Consider the following 22,457-nt stretch of genomic DNA (forward strand, 5'->3'; position numbering starts at 1 on the left):
TATTGGAATTCCACGTGAAAGACCAATACAAAGTGGTATACACGTGAGAAGTGGAACGAAAATCATACATGATTCCAAACATTTTTTTACAAATAAATAACTGCAAAGTGGGGTGTGCGTAATTATTCAGCCCCCTGAGTCAATACTTTGTAGAACCACCTTTTGCTGCAATTACAGCTGCCAGTCTTTTAGGGTATGTCTCTACCAGCTTTGCACATCTAGAGACTGAAATCCTTGCCCATTCTTCTTGAGAAAACAGCTCCAGCTCAGTCAGATTAGATGGACAGTGTTTGTGAACAGCAGTTTTCAGATCTTGCCACAGATTCTCGATTGGATTTAGATCTGGACTTTGACTGGGCCATTCTAACACATGGTTATGTTTTAAACCATTCCATTGTTGCCCTGGCTTTATGTTTAGGGTCATTGTCCTGCTGGAAGGCGAACCTCCGCCCCAGTCTCAAGTCTTTTGCAGACTCCAAGAGGTTTTCTTCCAAGATTGCCCTGTATTTGGCTCCATCCATCTTCCCATCAACTCTGACCAGCTTCCCTGTCCCTGCTGAAGAGAAGCACCCCCAGAGCATGATGCTACCACCACCATATTTGACAGTGGGGATGGTGTGTTCAGAGTGATGTGCAGTGTTAGTTTTCCACCACACATAGCGTTTTGCATTTTGGCCAAAAAGTTCCATTTTGGTCTCATCTGACCAGAGCACCTTCTTCCACATGTTTGCTGTGTCCCCCGCATGGCTTGTGGCATGGCTTGTGGCAAACTGCAAACGGGACTTCTTGTTGTTTTCTGTTAACAATGGCTTTCTTCTTGCCACTCTTCCATAAAGGCCAACTTTCTGCAGTGCACAACTAATAGTTGTCCTATGGACAGATTCCCCCACCTGAGCTGTAGATCTCTGCAGCTCGTCCAGAGTCACCATGGGCCTCTTAGCTGCATTTCTGATCAGTGCTCTCCTTGTTCGGGCTGTGAGTTTAGGTGGACGGCCTTGTCTTGGTAGGTTTACAGTTGTGCCATACTCCTTCCATTTCTGAACGATCGCTTGAACAGGGCTCCGTGGGATGTTCAAGGCTTTGGAAATCTTTTTGTAGCCTAAGCCTGCTTTAAATTTCTCAATAACTTTATCCCTGACCTGTCTGGTGTGTTCTTTGGACTTCATGGTGTTGTTGCTCCCAATATTCTCTTAGACAACCTCTGAGGCCGTCACAGAGCAGCTGTATTTGTACTGACATTAGATTACACACAAGTGCACTCTATTTAGTCATTAGCACTCATCAGGCAATGTCTATGGGCAACTGACTGCACTCAGACCAAAGGGGGCTGAATAATTACGCACACCCCACTTTGCAGTTATTTATTTGTAAAAAATGTTTGGAATCATGTATGATTTTGTTCCACTTCTCATGTGTACACCACTCTGTATTGGTCTTTCACGTGGAATTCCAATAAAATTGATTCATGTTTGTGGCTGTAATGTGACAAAATGTGCAAAAGTTCAAGGTGGGGCGAATACTTTTGCAAGCCACTGTATGTGTAGTATACTTAAGGTATGGAGATCCAAATTACAGAAAGATCTCTTATCTGGAATACATATCTCCATGTTCCATACCTGTACTACCCACTTTTTTGTGTGATTTCCAGACATTTCAGGCTGTAGAGTACCATTTCTTCAAGAATGTATTTGGTTTATTTGTAACTTTACAATTGTGGCTTCCGGACCTGTGCCTAGGGTGGCAGGTTATCTAGGCAGCGCACAGGTATCAATGTATAAAAAAGGATCCCCCACTGGCTGTAGACCTTTCCCTGTAAATATTGAGGCACAGCCAAGGTGGTAGGGGTACCTGCACCATTTATAACTACCAATTTAACATCTTAACCCATGCATGGGGCTTGATAGAAATATCTATAAAGCAGGTTAGAAAATACTGTTGGCTGAGTACAGGATTGATATGTTGATGTGGTCCTCTACTTACGAAACTGCATAGGCATGCATTATGAATGTGGTCGAATAGACCAAAGATCTGCTTGATTCCTGTATTTTTCAACTTTATTTTAAAGAGGATATATTTACTCAAGAGTTCTTCTCTCAGCACTTTTGCAAATGCACAGAATTTCTATTGTAGGGTTAAATTCCACGGGAGATTTTCATCAGACTTTGTGGGTCAGATTTGATCTGATCTCCATAGGCGTAACGTCAGCTCAGATAGTCTGAAAGTGTGTTTTCTGCATCAGTCAATGTATTTTAATAAGAAAAAAAAGTTTGTCAGACACCATCAGATCTTATCATTGGATGCCACATGATGCGTTCCCTTCCGGAAGGCATGTCGCAATGGATGGCAAATCTTTCATGTAGTTTATACATGAGATTTTTCTATCAGTTTCATTATATTTTAGCCCACCCAACTACATCCGACTTGTAGGATGCATTTTGTCTGTCCGACATCATCCTACAAAATCCCATGAAGTTTAGCCCTTAAGCATTTGCTGAGATATTAGCTGTGTAAGAATGGGTGTGACATATACATTTCTTTTTTTTTTTTTTGCGGAAAATGCTACGCAGCCATTTCTTCTTGTGTAACTCCAGGTTGCACTTTGAAACTCTGGCAAGCTCATTATAATGACAACTGCTGGTCAGAAAATCAAAGATGCTGACTGCTGGCAGTAGCATGACTAACTCTCCAAACACGGGTCTTCACTACCACACTTTTGGCTACAAAACTTACATGTAATGGGGGAAATTATGCCACTGCATCAAAATAAGACACATAATCACGTGCAGTGTGGGCACCCCTAAATGCACAGAAGGTGCCACCACCAAGCAGAGGAAGAAGCAAGTGCTGTGACAACATGGATATGTTTGCACCTTTGCCTCAGAGACCAGAGGTGTTTATGAAGACCAGAAGAGTTGGAAAGTGAGCATGCTAGTGTCCGGCATGTTACATTTACATTAGGCTTTTAAAAAGCAGTACTGTTTAAAGGCAACAGAGGTTTGGTCATTTCATCTAAATGTAATTTAAGCTTGCGCAATGTTTTTACAGTACTAATGCCAATTCAGTTTTAATTTAAATCAATGTACCTTGCCAAATAGCTACATTTTCCTTATATCTATGCTTTTAATTTGATGGGACGTCAGCTGCCTGAGATTAGAGTAGATTAGAGACATGTATCTGTATCTCAATAAGAAACTGCACGTCTTTATTAAGTTTCCCGTTTTCTGTTAATTATTGAAGGGAAAATCATCTTATGGTTTATTAAAATCTTAACATATTGACTTATCTTTTAAAATTTATCTTTTGATAAATTTTGATAAATTGACTTATCTTTTAAAACTTATCTTTGTAATCCCCTGTACTGTTTACACCTTTTAGTCCCTGCATTGTTCCCCACCTGCATTGTTCACACCTTAGGCTCAGACTGTAAATCCCCACGTTGTTCACCTGTTCACACCTGACAGACTGTAGGAGCAGTGCCAGCATTATGTCACTGTATTTGCTGCCTGCCCAGTGCTGCCTTTGTGTATGCACACACAGGCAGCATAGGACAGACAGAGCATGGCACACACAGGCATCATAGGGCAGGCAGAGTATGGCACTCACAGGCAAGGTAGGGCAGACAGAGCATGGACAGGCAGAGTATGGCAGACACTCTGTACCATACTCTGCCTGCCCTATGCTGCCTGTGTGTGCCATACTCTGCCTGCCCTATGCTGCCTGTGTGTGCCATACTCTGCCTGTCCTATGCTGCCTGTGGGAGGTGAACCTGGCAGGGGTTTTTTCTTCGAGTTTGTTAGCATTTGGAAATAGTCATTATATGGCCCCTAAGGTATGTAATTATATGCTAGGGGTTGCTGTGCTATCCAGAAGGGAGGAGAAGGCATATGGATTTAAGGGTATGTATTAATATTACATAATGTAATTCATATGAATAAAGGATGATATCCCTACAGTGAGCACAACCATTATCGGCCCTCTACCATGTAGGCCATAAAAATTCCGGCTCTCGATACCACAGTTGGACAGCACTGACATATTAGGATTTATTTATGGGTCATTATATAATGTTGAATAAGTAATACAGATCAATTTAGCCATGATCAAGGCTAGACAAATGTTGTAGGGCATCATACATATGATTTTGGTATCAGAGGGGATGTGCATGTTTATACAAGATATAAAAATGTAAAGGCATTTTTTAGACATGAAAGCTGGGCCCATGGGATTTTTACAGCTCTGGACCAGTTTGTTTAAATAGTATTGAAGAGCATTTAAATAAAAATCTCCAAAAGAATAATAAAACTTCTCATAAAACAAGTTCTTTAACATTTACGGATGATTTTTTATGATTTAAGCTCAAAATACTTGTATTGTCCTGATGGGCCTGATTTTGTTTTATTGACATGCACTGAAAGGCAGATGGATTGTGCCAAGGCAGCTGAAAGTTTTTTGGATGTCTTTTTGAAGAACAAGCCATTCCACAGGTAGCTAACAGCACATCATTATTTTCACACATGAGTTCCAACAAGGGATCTAGTGTGCTTGAAACTAAAGCTGTTGAGTAAAGTTACTGAGGCAAGGTAGAGCAACGGAAAGCTTTTGTTTCTTTTATCCCCTTTCAGTTCTCTGTCCGAAGGATGGCTACGTTTCCAGCAATCTCCTCCATTCATTTGTCTACCTTTGAAACTGTAAACTTCTTTATATTGCCATGAACTGAAAGCCTATGGTTTTAATGTGGGTATGTCTGCTACATTTTGCATTTTGTAGAGCCCAACTGTGTTCAGAATGTTTGCTTTGCATTAATGGAATATAAGTAGATAAAATGGAAATCCCCCGAGCTCTCTAGGAAGTTATTTTTATTAGCAGAACATTGAGGTGCCTTTATACACAGATACACATCTAAACCTGGCAAAAGCTCTGTGTTTGTTTTCAGGACAAAGGCTCCCTACAGAGGCTAAATCCAGTCTTTCCAGTTTCACATTAAGCCCTTGCATAATCTGACATGAATATTGCAGAAGCTGTGGCTACTACTAAATTAAGCTTTAACGGGGATCTCCAGACTGTAAAAACATCACCAAGCTTTGAACTAGAGTTTTATTTTTATATCATAAAATAATAAATGATTTACGTGTTCCTGTTACTGAATAGCTACCACTTACACGACTGATGTTTATCGATAAAACCAGACTTAAAAATACATACCAGATTTAGATCTGTGGCAGATGATCCAGTGAATACATATGTATTTCAAAGTACCCCCAAAGAAACATAATGGGTTTTGTATTTAAGCAAAGGAATTCATGCTGTCTTTTAAAACGGATAGTTCTCTGTGCTGCTCAGCATCACCTGCCTGAATTCTTTCCCTGTTTTATTTGTGAGTTACTCAGTATTACATTTTTTCCTGCTGCCTACAACTCTTGCTAAGTAACAGACTGATTTACATTTAAAAGTATTAAACAATAAGACTGAGTTGTTTGTAGTAATTAAAAGACTGAAAGAACACCCATTAATAGGGGCCACCTATAGGTGGTGGTTCCAAAATAGACAAGGGATGAATCTTATAGCAACCCCATACATTCTGCAACCTTTGGTATGGAACCCATTGTTTATTCCTAGTATGGAAAAGGGTGCTTTTAAAAACTGGCAAGTAAAAGACGGGCTCCCCACTAAAATAGTGGATTTCATTAAGAATAAAAAGCTGGTTCCTCTGGCCGAAATACAAGAAAAGTGGGGGAAGAACCCCCGGGACGGGTGGAACTACCAACAGATTTATCATTACGTTTCCAAACACAAGGAGGAGGAGTGGGATAGGGCCCTTACAAAATGGGAAAGGCTTATGGAGCATCCCAGTCCGATAGACAAACCAATTTCGTTGTTATATAAATTACTTATTCAAAACATACCGATGAGGAAACAGGCATTTCAGTTAGAGTGGGAAAACGACTTAAAATTAGAAATAAATGACCGAGACTGGGAGAAAATTTTTTCTATAATCCATAAATCCTCCCGTGCTGTGAGAGTGAGAGAAATGAACTATAAATTGGTTACTAGATGGCACTACACTCCAGTAAAATTAAGGAAAATGTATAGAGATAGCCCAGATTCCTGCTGGAGGTGTGGGTCTGATATAGGAACTCACTCACACATTTGGTTTACTTGCCCTTTATTAAGGCAATTCTGGGTTAGAATTATCTCATCAATAGCCAATATTACTGGGACTGCACTACAAGATATAGAGGGCTCAACGATTCTCTTATATTTTAGCCCCCGAGAAAAGTCCGTTATATCTGACCCACTCACTCTTCACCTACTCCATGCCGCAAAAACACTGATCCCACGTAATTGGAAATCAGTGATACCCCCATCCTTCACGGAGTGGGTTAACTTAGTGGAAGACACTAGAAAAATGGAAGAGATCACCCACATTTTACATAAAACTAGCATGCTCTACTGGAAAATATGGGAATCATGGCATAATTTTATTAAATCAAATTCCCTTTGATTAGTATATTAAGATAGCCATTGATTAGTATATTAGGATAGCCATTGACATAAACAGAAATTATACGATAGAAACATTGAGCAGTGTGAATTTACATTTGTTGATATGAATTAATGTTAAGGAAAAGCCTGCTGTTTTGTGATTTGTTTTGACTGACCTCCTCCCCTTTCCCCTTTTTTTCCTTCTGTATCCCTTTTATTTGTTCAGAAAATTAATATAGAAAGAATATATAATAAATCGTCAAAAAAAAAAAAAAAGACTGAGTTGTTTGCAGCAGTAAAAAAATATTATATTTTTATAGCTATCACATCTCCATAAGAAAACATTTGGAATGTGATAAGACGTAAGGCTGAAGGGACAGATATCAAATAAAGGGCAATGACCAGTATGGGCACACTCTATTGTTTAATTTGTTCAGCCTAACATCCCTAACTATTGCAACAGCAGGGAGTAAATACGAACTCCTCTTCACTACCTTACCTACCGTTCTTTCATACAGATATAGTACAGCATCAGATCAGATTTTCATAACATCCCAATCTGCTGACCAAACTATATTGATAGTATGTAGATATTTAATGGAATTGTTGTGCCACAATATATGTACTGACAACAACAAATATTATAGGTATGACTATGGCCGGTATTAATCTCTTTATGACTTGTCATAATAGAATATTGACACATTATATGCCGTGAAAGGTTAAAAGGAGCATATGGCCATCCTGAAATACTGAAGACACTAAACTTTAGCTCTGAGAAGCTGCCATTTTGACACTTAACCTCAGATGTGAATATACAAATTAACTAGTTATTGATATTTTTTGCTGAGTATTGAAAAAAAAAAAACATATTAACAAAATGTTCCTGTTTTTTTCCTCAGTAAGATTTTACTTTTAAACAGCAATGTGCTCCACATAATATTTAATAAATTATTGGTTCATATATAGGCAACTTTGCCTTTAAGCACTGCAAAGGCATAAAGATTTTAAATAAATATTTATGAAATATTTCACATAGGAACAATGTGTTCTTAAAGTTTTTAAGTACATTTCCTTTTAAACTTTAAGATTATTGACATTAAAGGGAGGTGACAGACAATAGTTTATCTTGCCATTGGGAAAGGTTACACCCATGACATTTGGATGCCTTAGTAAACTGAATTTTCAGTGATGTCACTATGTATATCAGTATAGCTTTCTTGCCTTTGTAACAAAATCTTTTTTTTAATACAGATTGTTAAACAAAAATTGAGATTTCATCAACGCAATATGTGTCTGCCTGTTCTTCATCATTTGCTGAGGGTACTGATACACTATATGCCTTCCTGCCCAATATCTCATTCAAATACTAAGGATATTGATATGAAGCTGACTTTACCTTTGCTGTTAAATTAGCTTTCTGAGAAGACTCTCTACTTATGGGCGTATTTATTAACACTGGAGACAAACATCACTGATAGTGTTACCCATAGCAACCAATTAGCAATTGGATTTAAAAGGTCACCTACAAGTTAAAAACCAAAAGCAAATATCTGATTGGTTGTATTGGGCAGCATCACAGGTGATGTTTGTCTCCAATGTTTATAAATAAACCCCTGTATGTCGGTTGTTGTTGGTGTAATTTGCTTTCATACTTAGGAGGTTGGCCCTGATGGAGAATATCATTGTATAATGTTGAGGCATAGGAAATGTGTTGACAATAAAGGTTGTGGCTTAAATAGACAATTCCAAAACGTAGAAGTGGTGTCCATTTACTTTTTGCTATATAGTGTATATGAAAAAGGACTTAAGGAATTTTTAAAAGGGCAAATAAGAACACCTCCCATATGTCTTTATGACATATATGTCTTTATGACACCTTCCATGAGGCTGGAGCCACCCAAACACTTATCCCAGCCCCATCAGTTTAGGAAATTACTTGGTCACTGGGTTGTACTTTTTTCATTAAGAATGGTAAAGCTGTAAAATTCTACTTCAGGAGTTGTTGTACTGGTAGATAACTGCATCATTCTTTGTACAAAGAGAAGGAGGAGGAGGACATGGATGTGGTTATGGTTTTCCTCCATTTGACTGTTTGTTATGACAACTTCAGTCTGCGCTAGGGGGAAGAAACAACTCTCTAGTTGGCACCACAGCTATAAACAGATGATTTGGATAGAGCATAAAAACACACTTTTATCTGGAACTGCATCTCTCAGACAGGGGTTGACATTATTCGATTATCCTTTGATCTAATTTTTCAGTCATTAGTTCCGAGGGATGGTCTCCTTTCCTCCAAACTAACTAACAGAAGCTAGAGAGGAGTAAGATATATTGCTGCTGCTATACTTAATTTTTTCCTCTATTGCTCCCCAAGCCACCTTCAGACACCAGTCAGAGACAGCAGCGTTTTCTCAGTGCCAACGGCAGTTTTATCTGCTTGCACTTGTTTGTAACTTTTAGTTGAGAATAGGATGCTAAAAAGAACGACATAACATGTTGTTAGTGTGAGAGCCTGTGGGGCTTTTGATCTCCAGAATGCACAATGTCACACATCTTCTTTCTATTGAGAATGTATTTATGTATATTTGCATTTTGTGATATGTTATAGCTCTTGTGGAATAAATTGAATGGTTTAAAAGTTATTCTTTGGAAACAAAGCCACACATTATCATGTAATTATTATGTGTCAACAAAATGTTTTCTTTTCCCTGCAGCAAAGCCTGGAAAGCAACCTTACCAACCTCATCAAAAGGAACACAGAAATGGAAATTCTGTTGTCCAAGCTCATTCAGACCTGCCAGCAGGTGGAGGTGAGTACTAACGGAAATTGAATTACACTTGAAAGAATGTAATTTCATCAGCAGAAATCAAACATAAAACTGGCCTGAGATAATTAAAATGAAACTCAATTTGGTTGTTAAGTCTTGTCATGTTAATCTCTCTGATCCTTCATTGTCAGGTCTGCTGGATGTGATGTTAGTAATTTTTTCGCTCCAAGTTACACACTGATTTATCCTGTTCATCACATTTGCCTTATGTCTGTGTGAGTTGGAAATATAGAAGGCAAAGTTAGCCATCAAATACAGTGGTAACAGACTCACAGGATAACTTGCAGAGCTGGTTGCCAGTTTCTTATCTATGTTCATAAAGTATGTGTAACAGTAGTAGCTGGAATGGGGACCTAATGTTTCAGTGCAGGATTAAGGTGTTTTTTTTTTTAATTTTATGCCCACTTTCATGCCATACTTATTCTGAGTGGAAAATGCACCCTGCTAGTTCTATTGTGGGTGCAGAAAGTTGTGGAGGAGTAGGTGCAGCAAAAAGTAAAAGCACCAGTATTTATTTGACTACACAGAATCTGTACACTGATATGTTTAAGTGGCATTGCATTTTAATTATAGCTGGGATGTTGCTCTTAAAGACATTATACTTAGGTTTATTAGTGCTTTGTGCCTCAATTTATTTTTATAATTTGAAAGTTGGCTTGATAGTGATGTAGATAGTCTCATATTATGTTTCATGCTGATGTAGTGCATGCATTGATTTGCCTCCTTAGCACAAACTCAGTTTTGCTGTCATTACCTGTATTCCTTAAATAAGTAACACTAGGCAAAACCTTGTTTGCATAATGAAAGAAAATGTAATATTAAGCACATTTCCAATTTACATTGATGAAACATTTTCAGTGTAAATATAACTGCTATTAAAATAGCATCTGTCAGTCTCTTTGTATTCTCTGCACTTCTGCTTCTGGCTCCTGAAACAATTTAGAAGAAGCCATATCATTAACAGAGCATGCAAGGCATTGTGGCAATGGTTGCTTGCCTAGAGAAGAGCTGTATTTTTAACATTGTATCAAGAAACACAACAAGCAGTGCAAAAAGGGACAAATCCTGCTTTTAATTGAGATATTGTTGCTAAGTTGTTGAGAATCACATTCTATTTCATTATTCCAAAAAGCTGATTCAACTGATTTAGTTCTGAAACTGAATACTTTTCATAGTTATACAGCCCCTGAATATATGCACATCTTCTTTATTTTTCAACAGATTATTACAGAAAATTAATGCGTGCATAACATGTAAGAATTTAGCACAGAATTTCTTTGAAGAAGTTTTTTCTACGCAGCTTTACCCAACAAATCATTCTCTAATTAAAAGCAAAACAGAAGCTGATCAAAGCAAAAATACAAATTGCTTATGATAACTGACATATGGGAAAATGCATCCTCTAATAAGGATATCATTTGGTTTAGTGTATTTTTGTACTTTAGCTTAATGAGCAATCAGTGCTGGTGGTGCATAAATTTCCAAAACTAACGCAATTCTTGCACAGTTCCATCTGCTATAATTTGTGTGTTCAACCACCAAAGCAATTAGAGGGCCTTAGACATATCTTATCATGTGTACAACTTACTGTTTACCATAAAAAGTATGTCTGATGTTTTAAGGTCCCCATACACATTGAGATTCACCTACGGGTGGGCGATATCTGGGAGCGTGTAGGTAAAAAAATAAATAATTTGATCGTTTGGCCCTGGAGCCAAACGATTGAATTATATTGGCGGCAATAGGGCAGTCGGTTCTGTCGGATCGGAACCGCATCGGCTTGTTGATGCGGTCCCCGATCCGACTGAATTTTCTAACCTGCCTGATCGAGATCTGCCCAATTTCAGGCCAGATATCGGTCGGGCAGGCCCGTCGGAAGTGCCCATACATGACCTGATTAGCTGCCGAATCGGTCCAAGCGACCGATATCGGCAGCTACTATCAGCCCATGTGTGGGGACCTTTAGGCTGATGCCCTACACAGAGGTTAGTTGCCTGCATTAGATCTCTGGGGTGAGTAATCTTTTAAATGCTTTTCACAAGCACCAAAGGGAATTGCTGGAAAGGCCTATACATTGCTTCAGTTTTCAGTAGTCGCACAAACTTGCCTGCAGGAGGAAACTTTGTGCAACTTCAGAAAACTGAAACAACGTGTAGGCCTTTCTACTGGTGATTGCCTTTGTTGCCAGTGAAAAGGCACTTCGGAACGATTAGTCAACTGAGGTAGCAGAGATCTATTGAGGGCCACTAAATCGCTCTATGGGGCATTAGCTATAGGGTGAAGACACACAGAGCTACTTAGTAGCAGCTACTTATCATGGCTACTAAATGCCAGAAAACACCCTGCCATAGACAATACAGAGAATTTCCTCTGCTAAAACACACCTAGAGACTCTTATCAGTAAAGGATCAGCAATCTATTTTTGTGGCAGTGACAAGTACCAGGGGTAAACTTCTTGTGACCAGAAAACCAAAGCGATGTGTAGGCCTTTCCACCAGCAATTTGTATTGTTGCTGGTGATAAAGGCATTTTGGAGAGATTGGTCACCCGCGGTAACTGAGATCTATCATGGGCGACTACATCTCTCCTTGGTACATGAGCCTTATACAATATAATGAAACATTTTCTTCACTGTGTGGGTATAAAAGTTTCATTCACCACTCTATTTTCAAAAGTAGACCTTGAACAGTAAAATGTTACCAAAGTAGCTGCCCAGTCTTCAGGACAAATATGGTCCCATTTTCAAGAAGTTTTGTTGATCATCTTAACTCCCTCTCTCTCTCTTTCTCTCTCTCTCTCACTCACCTTCTCTTTCTGCTCCTTATTTCCCTTCAGCCCTCTTGGATAGACTTCAGTAAGTTACCATATATTTACATTTGGATAATTTTAGCAGTTTAAACTAATAAACAGATTCCAAAAATTTATAGTAAAATTGCCCAGACAGAATTTGGGTGGCCAATAAAATATGAGAAAACAAACCATTTTCAAATTATTTGGTTTTAATCTGCCTGAGAACCATGGAAAATGATTTGGATATTTTAAAAGACCATATAGAATATAATTGATACTTTCTTGTCTTTGGCATTTTTCCCAGAGCAAAGGCTCAAAACCACCACTTTGGACCCAATATAAGCCCTGCTAAGTGTCTCATGGAGTACTTATATGGAAATATGGCCCAGGGTCAGGGAAAAAACCTCTCATAAAAGTAGTTTTGTATAATGCAGGGCTGAGTTTATTAACTTTCCAGATTTAGACCTAATATTCTAGCTGTGAAATGTCAACATACCACAAATTGTAGCAACCTTTGTAATAATGTAAGTGATCTATTGTTCCATTTGTAGCATCAGTTTGAGGTACAGAGCCCCCCTACAAATGGAAACACCTCTTCACTTCATCAGATATTATTCTTTTATGTCCGTGCCCACATGCTAAAAGGGATTCTATAGGATTAATTATTCCACAGTGTTGTAAAACACAAACACTCTAATATTATTAAATCTCATATAAGAAACATTGTGAAGTAGGAAATGCTGCGTTTAAAAGCTACGTCCAATTTAGCAAATCATTTTTGACTATTTCCTTCAGTTAGAGACATTATGCAGTACTAACCAATACTGTATTTAAAAACAGCATGTTATAATTAGCTTATCTTGGTGAGTAAAATTAGGAGTATCAACATAAACAAAAATCTTCAGCAAACCACTTACATACATGTTCTCAAAGGGTCAGATGGACAGTATTAGAACAAGTCCATTTACTTTACTGGAAATTTGACTAAACAATTATTAAAAAGAGAGGCAGTGTGAATTAAAAAACTGGATTCTCTTTCCCCTCAAGGTTTAAACGAAAGCTTCAGCTTGAAATGTTTTTTATAGACTTTGTAACTGTTTATTGTAGGATACTTTGTATAATTGGTTTTTAAATGTGATACTTTGTATTTATGGTTATATGTCTTACAAATTATGAAGTGTAAAGGACTCCTATGAAGGGGATTGTTGATTCACATAATTGAATGGCTGCTTGGGACTGTTTGGCATTGCAGCCGAGATGGGGTTAATGTGTCACATGGTAGTGTCACATGGTCTGTTAAGGTATTTAGTGAGTAAATTGTTCGCTTGTGTGTATTTTACCTGAAGAAGGGGTCACCCCCGAAAGCTTGTGCTGTTTGTTCATTTCTGCAAATAAATTATTTAAAGGCATTGCCGACACACTGGAGTGCTTCTTCCCCTTTGCAAAGGTACATAAAATTAGGAGTATGCCAGTGTTTGAATGCACATAAAAGTAGAGAACAGCAATTTTCCACAGTTTTAGATGCACTAGGTAGGAAAGAGAAGTTTGTAACTGGGGTGACTGGAAGTGACTTAGTAACATCCCCCCCCCTAATATTACATGCTTTTCTTTGCACTGTAACACTATTATTATTAACATTTATTTATAAAGCGCCAACATATTCTGCAGAGCTGTATAATAAGGGGGTTTCATACATTGGACATACAGAGTAACATATAAAGCAATCAATATCCTTTTTAAAGGATACTACTATGTGTATTAATAAGCTAGCGGACTTGAAGTGGAAACCATCTTATAGGTGGTTTTCCATGGATGTCGCAGCCCTCTACTCATCTATCGACCATGGGGTTGGCCTACACTCTATCCAATATTACATAGTTGCATAGTTACATAGGGTTGAAAAAAGACCAGAGTCCATCAAGTTCAACCCATCCAAGTAAACCCAGCACACACAACCCACACCTACCAATCTATACACTCACATACATAAACTATATATACAACCACTAATACTAACTGTAGATATTAGTATCACAATAGCCTTGGATATTCTGATTGTTCAAGAACTCATCCAGGCCCCTCTTAAAGGCATTAACAGAATCTGCCATTACCACATCTCTAGGAAGGGCATTCCACAACCTCACTGCCCTCACCGTGAAAAACCACTTACTGTGCTTCAAATGGAATCTCCGTTCCTCTAATCTAAAAGGGTGACCATCATATTGGCTGAATTATGATGGGGGTTTTCCCCCGTAACAGAGAGATTTCATTTTGCAGTCCGTTCCTTTTCTTTTTACATACCAATTATTTTCTTTTTGACAAGAAGTTCTTTCTCCAGGGACGTGGAGCCGCAATGGGTGCTTCCTTTGCTCCCACTTACGCCAACCTATTCATGGGTTGGTGGGAGAGGCTACACGTCTTTGGAGATCGAAATCCATTCCGTAGTCAGATAATGTATTTTTATCGTTACATCGATGATTGCATTGGAATATGGGATGGAGATGTACCTTCTTTACAATCCTTTATTGACTATTGCAATAAGGCCGTACAGGGAATTACCTTTACCCACGACACGGATCCGGTTAGGATAACGTTTTTGGATGTGACATTCTCTATTATGAATGAAACTGTAACCACTGACCTGTATCGTAAGCCTATAACACAGAACACACTCCTACATGCCGGGAGTGGTCATCCTAAGGCCTGTATTGAGGGCATCCCAGTGGGACAGTTCCTACGTCTTCGGCGGATATGCTCCACATGGGATGCCTTTCAGGAACAGGCCATGCTGCTGTGGGATAGGGTCACCCAGAGAGGCTATGATACAGCGGTAATCAAAAGGGCCTATGAGAGGGCTGTAGCCACAAACAGATCAGATCTGCTAAGCCCTACAAAGATAGATAAGGAATCAAAGCGGTGTTCCAGAAATAAATTAAGGTTTTGTACCACATATGGACGGGGAGTACACGATATACAGAGGAGTATCAACAAGCATTGGGGTATTCTCCTACAGGATCCAGTGTTGCAGGAAATTTTGGAACTTAAACCCCAATTTAGCTTTAGGAGAGCCAGGAACATTGCATCCTGAGTCTCTAAAAGTTTGTACGTTACAAGGGAGAGTGAACAAGGGGCAGTATGGTTACGCCACAAAGGCACTTACAGATGTGGCAGAAATAGGTGCAAGGCTTGTTGTGTTATTAATGTGTCCAAAACTTTTACCTGTACGTACACGGGACAAATTCACCACATTTCGCAGTATTTTAATTGCCAATCAAGAGGCATAATATATTTGGCTACTTGTGAGTGCGGAGTCCAATATGTGAGGAAGACGATTAGAAATGCCGGCACTAGATTTTTGGAACACCTGTCAGCCATTGAGAGGGGGGACTTTAAGTCAGCGATAGCTAAACATATGGTAGAAAGACACGATAAATGCGATCGGATAACTTTTCAGGTTATAGATAAACCCAGGACCTGTAATAGGATGGGTGACCTGGATAAAAAGTTGTCTGAGAGGGAGGTCTTTTGGATTTACTCCCTTAAAACCACTGAACAATATGGGGGTCTTAATAGGGAGTGGGAGGTCTCATGTTACTGTTAGTTTTGGTCAACACTGGTAAACCTCATTATTATTATTATTATTGTGTTGTATACATATTTTATATAGCTTATATGCCCTAGGTGTGAATCCTTTGGGCAGTGCCTTGTTCTCCCAAGTCAACGGAGTCTTTTGGTTGAGTGAATACATTTATGTTATACTTCCTTCTCTTTGAGTGCATTATTACTATATATATGTTCTGAGCTTTACTTTATTATGCTTGTATTAAATAGGTCATGTTTTGAGGTAGAACATTTGTTTTTTCTGTTTAACTAATTAATGTTCCCCTCCTTTTTTCCTTTTCATTTGCTTTAATACCGTCATGGCCATAAAAGTCAATGTGGGCATATGGAATAACCTCGATTAAAGGGGTTAAACCAATAGGATTCTATAACATATGCCTACAAGTATGCTTTTAATAGTGGGGCACACTTATGGGGTTAACTCTTAATTTAATTGGTGGATGTGTTGTATGTGTCTATTTAAACATGGGTGCTTTGGGTCACTGAGGAAGTGGCATGTTGCCATGAAACGCGTTAAGCAAGGCTCTCTGTTATGTTTTTAATAATGGAAACAATAAAAAAGTGTTTTTAATGAACGAGAACCCAGTGCTCCGCTTAATTCCTTCTCTACTACTGAAGAGGTGAAGAGAGCCCTGCCCAAAAGAGCTTACAATCTACAAGGAGAAAGGGTTGAGACACAAGGTGTGATTCTTCTATTTTTAAATTAAGGACATTTATGACTCTTTCTGTTTATACTGCATGTGTGGCCTTCCACAATTAATATACAAAATGGTAAACCACTTACAGAACATAGAAGTTTAGATTTTGTAGTACTGATAGCTGCTGTGTTGACAGCAGCCGGTATTTGTTAATAGGTTGTGTGACAATAAGCAAGCCATAGACAGTGAAATAAAAGCCATAAATGGGGTTAAGCTTGGAATATGATGGAGGTGTAAAGCGGTTGTGCTTAGACATCTTAAGCAAATAAATCAATAAGCTGATACATTGTATAGAGTCTTTTTGTATAGTGTCTTTTTTTTATATCTATATCTTTTTTTATAACTACCGTCCTGTCTCTCTCCTGCCCCTAGCCTCTAAACTCCTGGAACGTCTTGTCTTTTCTCGTGTAACTAACTTCCTCTGCACCCATAATCTGCTGGACCCTATGCAGTCTGGTTTTCAGCCTGCGCACTCCACTGAGACGGCCTTATGTAGAGTGGCAAATGATCTCCAGACTGCCAAGGCCAAAAGACGCTACTCGGTTCTCATTCTCCTAGACCTTTCCTCTGCTTTTGATACTGTCGACCATGCTATTCTTATGCAAATTCTCCACTCTCTGGGTATCCGGGATCAGGCTGCATCCTGGTTCTCTTCCTATCTCTCTAACCGCTCCTTCTCTGTCGCTCTTACTAACAAATCCTCTACCCCGGTTCCGCTTAGTGTGGGGGTGCCTCAGGGCTCTGTGCTTGGTCCCCTGCTGTTCTCCCTGTACACTCTCTCTAGGAGACCTTATTTCTTCTTTTGGTCTTAAATACCACCTATATGCAGATGACATCCAGATATATTTAGACACCCCTGCACTAACTGCTGATGTCCAAACCCAGATTGGTAACTGCCTCCTGGCTATCTCCACCTGGATGAACCGACGCCAGCTCAAACTTAACCTAGCTAAAACAGAGCTCATGGTCTTCCTGCCCAAACCTGGCCCTCCTCCTCCTTTCACCATTACTATTGATGGCATGACCATCAACCCTGTAAATTCTGCACGCTGCCTTGGGGTTATCTTTGACCAGTCTCTCTCCTTCTCTAACCATATTAATAACACTGCCAAAACCTGCCGCTTTTTCCTCCGCAATATTGCCAAGATACGCCCCTTTCTTTCACAAGCAACAGCTAAAACAATAATCTATGCCCTTATCCTTTCCCGCTTAGATTACTGCAATCTCCTACTAACCGGCCTCCCAGACTCCCACCTCCCCTGCAATCAATCTTAAACTCTGCTGCCAGGATCCTCCTGCTCTCTCCTAAGAGGGATCCTGCTCAGCCTCAATTAAGCTCACTAGCATGGCTGCCTGTCAAGCAAAGGATAGCTTACAAAATCCATCTGCTGACATTCAAAGCCCTTCACTCCTCTGCTCCTCACTACATTTCTTCACTGGTCTCCCTACATGTTCCTGGTCGTCTCCTCCGCTCCTCTCAGAGCCTCCGTCTCTTTACACCATCCACACACACTGCGCTCTCTCGTCTTAAACCTTTCTATCTCGCTGCTCCTTACCTCTGGAACTCTATCCCTGAATCCCTCCGTAGGGAAAACTCACCCACTCTCTTTAAGAAAAAACTCAGCTGTTACCTTCTGGAGCACTAAAACATTATTTTGCCCAGTCCTGCGCTTAAGGGCAAATGCCCATACCTGATGCACTCTTACCTTCCAGTTTGTGCCTGTATGTTACCCAACCACTTAGATTGTAAGCTCTACAGGGCAGGGACCTCCTTCCTACTTTGTCTCATACCACATGGCACTTACAGTAAATACATATATGTATATATATATATATATTTATTTATTATATCACTTGTCCTCCCTGTGTGTAATTTTGTATTCTGTAAGATTGTACAGCGCTGCGTACCCTTGTGGCGCTTTATAAATAAAGTTATACATACATACATATCCTGGAAATGGGTTGGGGTCTTTTTGTTTGTTTTTTTTCTTACATAAGTCAGGCATGTTTCATTTTAACCAGTTAAATTTATAAAGGAATGTCAAGGTGCCTGTGTGTTTGGCAGGCTGCCAGTTTTTAGCATAGACAACAAGAGAACAGTGCCATCCATTAGCTGCTGTGCAGCACAAAGCAGATTTATGTGTGTGTATTTATAGGTTGGATTTGAAGCACTGACCAAAGAGGTTTTGCCTGAAGGCTAAGTTTGGTGAGATTTGGAATGCCTATTTGCTCTCCCAGATACACCTAAACACCATTCGTTAGTATGTTGTGGGGGTAAATGCACATTTACTGTAATAGATCATCTTAAATTGTGGTTAAATGATTGATACAAAGATTTTGTCATATAACTGTAACCTTGTTATGAGCTGAGGGAGGCCCTAACCAAAGGTTGCACCTCCCAGGGGGGCTTGAACAAAGTCCGACACTGGCTTAGGGTCATTGACATGAAAACCAAAACTACATTTGAACCGCCTGTAACAGGATATTATAATTGAAAGCATGCTATAATAATATATAATAATACTTAAACACAGAAAGATATGGATCATTGCCTGAATGAGATCACTGAAACTTACGTTCACGTACTGTATTTAGTATTAGATGGAAAAGATTTATATGTATTTGAAAAACTAGTGTTTTATCATTACACGCTCAAATGTTCTTTTGATGGACTTGACTGGAACTTGTCATTATGTGTTAACTGTAAATGCTGGTTTCTGACAGATGCTCTGGACAAGTATGGCAGGTCTTTCAGATTGCTTGTATAACCAGTAATTTTTGTTTATCCATCTTGCTTTTGATTTGTGAGCGGATGAACATTATTTTTTTTTGACTGTGTAGAAAAATCAGCTCCAATACTCTGTTATTATCATGTCAGAGTAGTTCAGCATTTTCTTTTGATGTTAAGGAACAAAAAAAAAAAAATTAAAGTTTACCTAAAACTTCTGCAGTAAATCATACAGGTTTGTTCTAACAAGATGCTATGTGAAATGTTTCTTTGTTTTGGCTTTTTTTCATGTTGCTTTTTTTATTCGGGATTTACTTGTTACAGAATATTTGCTGATTTGCCAGAATCACTTCTTTTATGTATGTAGGGACATCGATCTCAAGCAACTGAAATAGCCAGCATACCCCCTTGTTTAACATGTGTTCAGTGAATAGGGCTTGTACTGAACATGCTTTTTGCCTGCCATGACAGCTAGCATAGACATGATGCAAGAAGGGAATTGAAATGCCACATTATGGCCTCATCTTTGAGCAGCAGAATTTAGAAAAAGAAATATATGCTTTCAGCAGACTGTAACGGATAATTTTAAATGGAGAGTAGGGGCATATTTAAGGAAGAAAATCTGCAAGCAGGTTTTTGGCAAAAATAAAAAGCTGGCCACCTGAAACATAGCAAGCTTTTTGTTTTTTTTACTTCGGAAGCAGGCTTATTAAACAGTGAATTGCAGAAAGCAGGTTTTGTACAATTGTTTTGCACGTACCTGTACCTCTTAAAATCTGTTGTTTGTGTTGTGTTTAATGCAGCGCCACAGTGCTTGATTTGAAACAGGAGCCAGTAATACGACAGCCACTCACACCACAATTATACGCTAGTACCTTTAATAAATGGGGGTTTTATGCGTAACTGACTGTAGAGAAAATAGCACAACTGTCACTAAACTTGGAGTTGTAAGAGATTCCTAGGGGCAGATTTATCAAAATTAAAGTTTGTGGGGAAAAAAAATGGACTAAAAAAAAATAACCATGCCAAAACTCTTGCAACTTTTCTTTTTGAGTGCTAGCTTATTTAAGAAAAACCAGGACAGAATATTCCTGTGCACATTGTCTCACAATACCAAGAATCACATTGTGCCATTCATTTTAAATGAGGCTAAAAAACTCAAGTCTTTAATGAACTGGGAAAATAAACAAAGTTGGAAAATAAATAAAGTTGTTCTAGACAAATCCCATTGACTTTTATTGAACCTACCAGCTTTTACTTGCTAAGTTTTTTTGGTGGATCTTCCCTTTTATAAATAAAGAATAGAGAATATTCTTGTATAATGGTGTTTGCATTTTGCCTTCTGTAAAATAACCAGCTTTTTATTTGTGAGCACAATCTCAAGCCTTAAAAATCATGGTATTGTCATGCTTCATAATTCCCAGCGGTTGTCTGCAGGCTGACAATCCGCCCCATGTGCCGTTACCCTAAAGGTGGCCATACACAAGCAGATACGCTCGCTTGGCGATGTCGCCAAGCGAGCGGATCTTCCCCCGATATCCCCACCTACGGGTGGGCGATATCGGGGAGCATTTAGGTTAAAAAAAAAATAATCCGATCGTTTGGCCCTGGGGCCAAACGATCGGATTATGTGGGCGGCAATGGGGCAGTCGTATCGGGGACCGCATCAACGAGCCGATGCGGTCCCCGATCCGACCAGATTTTCTAACCTGGCCGATCGAGATCTGGCCAATTTCCGGCCAAATCTCGGTCGGCCAGGCCGCTCTGCTCTCCCCATACACGGGCTGATTAGCTGCCGAATCGGTCCAAGGGACTGATATCGGCAGCTATAGTCGGCCCGTGTATGGCCACCTTTAGGCCGACTACACACAGATTAACTGTGATGTTCGAACTATCTATCAAACTCTGGTTATCAGCTAACCTGCAGTAGGGGCCACACATTGATCCAGCTGTCTGTCTCCTTGTCTCTTTGGCTAAATAATCAGATGTTCAACCAGCTGTATCTACACATTATTTTCAATATGAATGGGAGCTGCCATATTATTTTTCCATTACAAATTTACACCACAGCTTATAGCTTTTGTTTTTATGCTTATTACAGATTATTCAAGGGATTTTCCAGGGATGGTTTTTATTTTCCTTCTCTCAAGCCAGGTCAGCCTTCAGCAATAATAATAAAACCTTGCACCAACTGAGGTTTTTGCTTTCCAGACTAGTGCAGGTGTTGGGGGCTGAACATTATGGTGGGAACAGAAACCAAACTCCTAATCAGGAAGTGAGTTATTGTCCCTCAGGACAAAGAAGGGAACTTATCAAAGCTGTTTAAATAGTCTATTTTCTTCTAAATGCTAAATTTACTTTGCGTTTAACACACGCACATCTTTGTTTCCTTTTATGATGCCAGTGTTTGCTGATCAGGAAATAATATATGATTTATCCTTAAAGATGATTCTCATTACATTTTCAAGTAATTCCCCTTCACCATTAAAACAAGCTGCATATATTTTCCCATTGTCAGAAGTGGGGGGTGATTAGTAGTCATTTGTGGTGTTTGTATGGTAAAGGAAGAAACACAGCAGGTGATGCTGAAAATACCCTTTTCACAACTAGTGTGCTAGACGTTCTGTTACTAAAGTGGTTGTTCACTTTTACATTAACTTTTGGTATGATGCAGATAATGCTATTCAATTTGCAGTTGGTCTTCATTTCTTATTTGGGGGTTTTAAACTACTTAACTTTTTGTTCAAAAGCTCTCCAATTAGGAATTTCAGGGGCTGTCTTGTTGCAAGGGGTCAATTTAACCTAGCAACCACGCAGTGGTTTAAAAGAGACAGGGATATGAATAGAGGAGGGTTTAAAAAGGAAATATTCAGTTAAGGTTACAATAACGATAAAATTGTAGCCTCACAGATCAATTGTTTTTTGACTGATGGGGTCGCTGACCCCCATTTGAAAGCTGGAAAGAGTCAGAAGAAGAAGGCAAATAATTCAAAATCTATAAAAAAAAATAATAAAGACCAATTGAGGTAAATCTATAACATACTAAAAGTTAACATGAAGGTGAACCACTCCTGTAAATAATATATACAGCTTCTGTTACCATCAACACATCCAGTGGAATACAGTTTATAATTATTGCTAGGTGCAAGTTGGGATACAGGTAGAGGATCAGTTATCCTCAAAGGGGTGGTCACCTTTAAGTTCAAGTTATAGAATAACCAATTCTAAGCAACCTTTTAATTTGTCTTTATTATTTATTTGTTATAGTTTTTGAATGATGCATTATTCTTTTGACACTTTCCATGT

General features: G+C 39.0%; 1 protein-coding gene across 5 annotated transcripts in view; it reads left to right on the forward strand.

Moving 5' to 3' along the window:
- The window catches only part of mid1 (midline 1), a 197,961-nt gene that overhangs the window by 106,619 nt on the left and 68,885 nt on the right, over positions 1-22,457 (forward strand). For all 5 annotated transcript variants that reach the window (NM_001006875.1, XM_012956769.3, XM_012956768.3 and 2 more), the window contains one exon: positions 9,201-9,296. In NM_001006875.1, coding sequence (NP_001006876.1) covers positions 9,201-9,296 — 96 coding nt within the window. The remainder of the gene's footprint in view (positions 1-9,200; positions 9,297-22,457) is intronic.

This window comes from Xenopus tropicalis, chromosome 2 (assembly GCF_000004195.4).
Source record: "Xenopus tropicalis strain Nigerian chromosome 2, UCB_Xtro_10.0, whole genome shotgun sequence".
In the NCBI taxonomy this organism is placed as follows: domain Eukaryota; kingdom Metazoa; phylum Chordata; class Amphibia; order Anura; family Pipidae; genus Xenopus; species Xenopus tropicalis.